This window comes from Erythranthe guttata, chromosome 12 (genome assembly GCF_056151865.1).
Source record: "Erythranthe guttata isolate IM_541 chromosome 12, IM_541, whole genome shotgun sequence".
Lineage (NCBI taxonomy): Eukaryota > Viridiplantae > Streptophyta > Magnoliopsida > Lamiales > Phrymaceae > Erythranthe > Erythranthe guttata.
In genome coordinates this window covers 14,216,206-14,218,747 of record NC_142544.1, presented here as the reverse complement: position 1 = coordinate 14,218,747, position 2,542 = coordinate 14,216,206, and the positions used below count along the sequence as shown (strand labels likewise).

Sequence of the window (2,542 nt, the reverse complement as noted above, 5' to 3'; positions counted from 1 at the left end):
TTATATCGCAGATAAGAAATTTGTTGTTACAAATTTTGGCACGCCCGGTGGGACTCCTCTACCTCTCATCTCTTCTCTCTCTCGAAGATCCTAGTAGCTGTTCTACGTTCACGATGAAGGCTGCTACTTCAAATTCATCAAGCATGGGAGTAGTTACAAGGAGTATGGCTAAGAAGCTGCAGACATCCTCCGGGACTAGCTCAACGCCCCAAATCATCGAAAAAGGCTCGTCACCTCTCGTCAACATAGGTGGAGGCGTGGAAGGATCTAGAGGAGAAGCTTCATCATCCACGTCCCTTTCAGCATCAAACTACTATGAGGTGGCTCCCGTCATGACGACACATGCTACGACCATGGAGGAGCAGATGGCGATCTTGACCAAGGCCATTGAAGGGTTAACAAAGCACATTCAAGAACAAGACTCCCAAATCGCAATGTTGCGGAACAAGGTTGACGGTAGTCACGACATGGGAAAACAAGGCGAAAATCACACCGAAGCTGAAACTTCTGCAAGACGACATCCAATCGAAAGGGAGAAGAGCCCGGCTGAAGAATTCCAGGTTTCGTCAGAGGGGTTGATTCCTATAGACCAATTGAAGGAGTTCATCATGGGAACTATCAAGAACAAATTCGATGAGGGTTCAAAATCATCGTCAACATACACCAAGCCATACACTCTAAGAGTAGACGACTTGAAGATGCCAATTGGTTACCAACCCCCGAAGTTTCAGCAATTTGATGGCAAGGGCAACCCAAAACAGCATGTGGCACATTTTGTTGAAACTTGCAACAATGCTGGGACTTTTGGAGACTACCTCGTGAAACAATTCGTTCGATCGTTGAAGGGGAATGCTTTTGATTGGTATACGGACCTAGAGCCAAACTCAATCGACAGTTGGAGTCAAATGGAGCAAGAATTTTTGAATCGCTTCTACAGCACCCGAAGAACAGTGAGCATGATCGAGCTCACAAACTCTCGCCAGTGGAAAGAAGAGGCCGTCATTGACTACATTAACCGTTGGAGGAATTTAAGCCTGAATTGCAAGGATCGATTGTCAGAGCCTTCAGCTATCGAGATGTGCATTCAAGGAATGCAATGGGGACTCCGATATATCCTGCAAGGGATTCAACCTAAGACTTTCGAAGAGTTGGCCACTAGAGCGCATGACATGGAGTTGAGCATTATGGCTAGTGGAGTTGAGGGACCACCAGTTCAAGAGCCTCGACAGTTCAAAGAAAAACAAGACTTTCGGAAGGGGGGTAGAGCTTTCTCTAAGACCTCAAGCAAAGAATCTTTGGCACTGAATGCAACCCCTATCAAATTTCAAGGAAAAGTGAACGGAAACAATGAGAAAAAACAAGATTTTTCCCAAGAAAGAAGAAGACTTACTCTAAAAGAAAAGCAAGCAAGGGAATATCCATTCCTCGATACCGATGTGGCTGGAATATTTGACGATTTGCTAGGTTTAAGACTTATCGAATTGCCTGAAATGAAGCGCCCCGAAGAAGCTAACAAGACCGATGACCCAAAATACTGCAAGTATCATCGGTTGGTCGGGCACCCAATTCATGATTGCTTCGTATTCAAAGATAAAGTTATGCAGCTAGCTCGCCAAGGGAAGATATCACTTGAAGAAATCAGCGCCGCTACAAATTTTGTCGTCAACACTTTTGAGTCCCTTGACATGACGACAACAAGCGTACACAGAGGAGATGATGATTGTATCAACATCTCATGCAACGCGATAATTGAAAATGAGACCGCTGCTAGTGGAACGACTCCGTCCCCAAATGAAGTTTGTACCGTGATTGGTAAATACATGTCAACAATGACTTTCGCTGATGAAGATTTACTTCTTGGTTCCAAACCACACAATAGGCCGTTGTTTGTTGCCGGCTACACCCGTGAGCAGAAGGTGAATAGGATTTTAATCGATGGAGGTTCTGCAGTCAATATTTTGCCGTTGCAGACTTTAAAGGAATTGGGAATCTCCACGGAGGAGCTCAAAACTAGTCGTTTGATGATCCAAGGATTTAATCAAGAAGGACAAAGGGCCCTTGGCATCATAAGGATAGAGTTGTTAATGGATGATATGTTGTCCACCGCACTGTTCCATGTCATTGATGCAAGAACCTCATACCGTATGCTTCTCGGGCGACCTTGGATACATGAGAATAGTGTGGTTCCTTCTTCTTGGCACCAATGTTTCAAGTATTGTCGAGACGGAGTAGTTAAAATAATACTCGCCGATGATAAACCGTTCACCGAGGCAGAAGCCCACTTTGCCGATGCTAAGTACTATCTTGATGATGAGAAGACGGTAAAGGCCAAATAAATTCTACCAGTTGAAGAACCAAAGCGAAGAAATAATCAAGACAAGGCTCCTTTAGCGTGTGAGGCTTTGAAAGATTTGATGTTTCCCTTAACACCAATTGACGAGAAGCGATCAACTTCTCAACCACCTAAAGGATTTGTTCATCCCACAGAAGAAACCCAAGAGGAATGCGAAGAATTCTCCGAGTCCCAAATGACACAATGCTT

At 44.5% G+C, this 2,542-nt stretch overlaps 1 protein-coding gene across 1 annotated transcript; it reads left to right on the top strand.

The window, feature by feature from the left end:
* The first annotated feature begins 332 nt into the window (after positions 1-332).
* On the top strand, positions 333-2,336 carry LOC148766543 (uncharacterized). Its single transcript, XM_088827336.1, has one exon. It carries the CDS (start codon positions 333-335, stop codon positions 2,334-2,336), a length of 2,004 nt encoding a protein of 667 aa, XP_088683462.1.
* Positions 2,337-2,542: the final 206 nt, after the last annotated feature.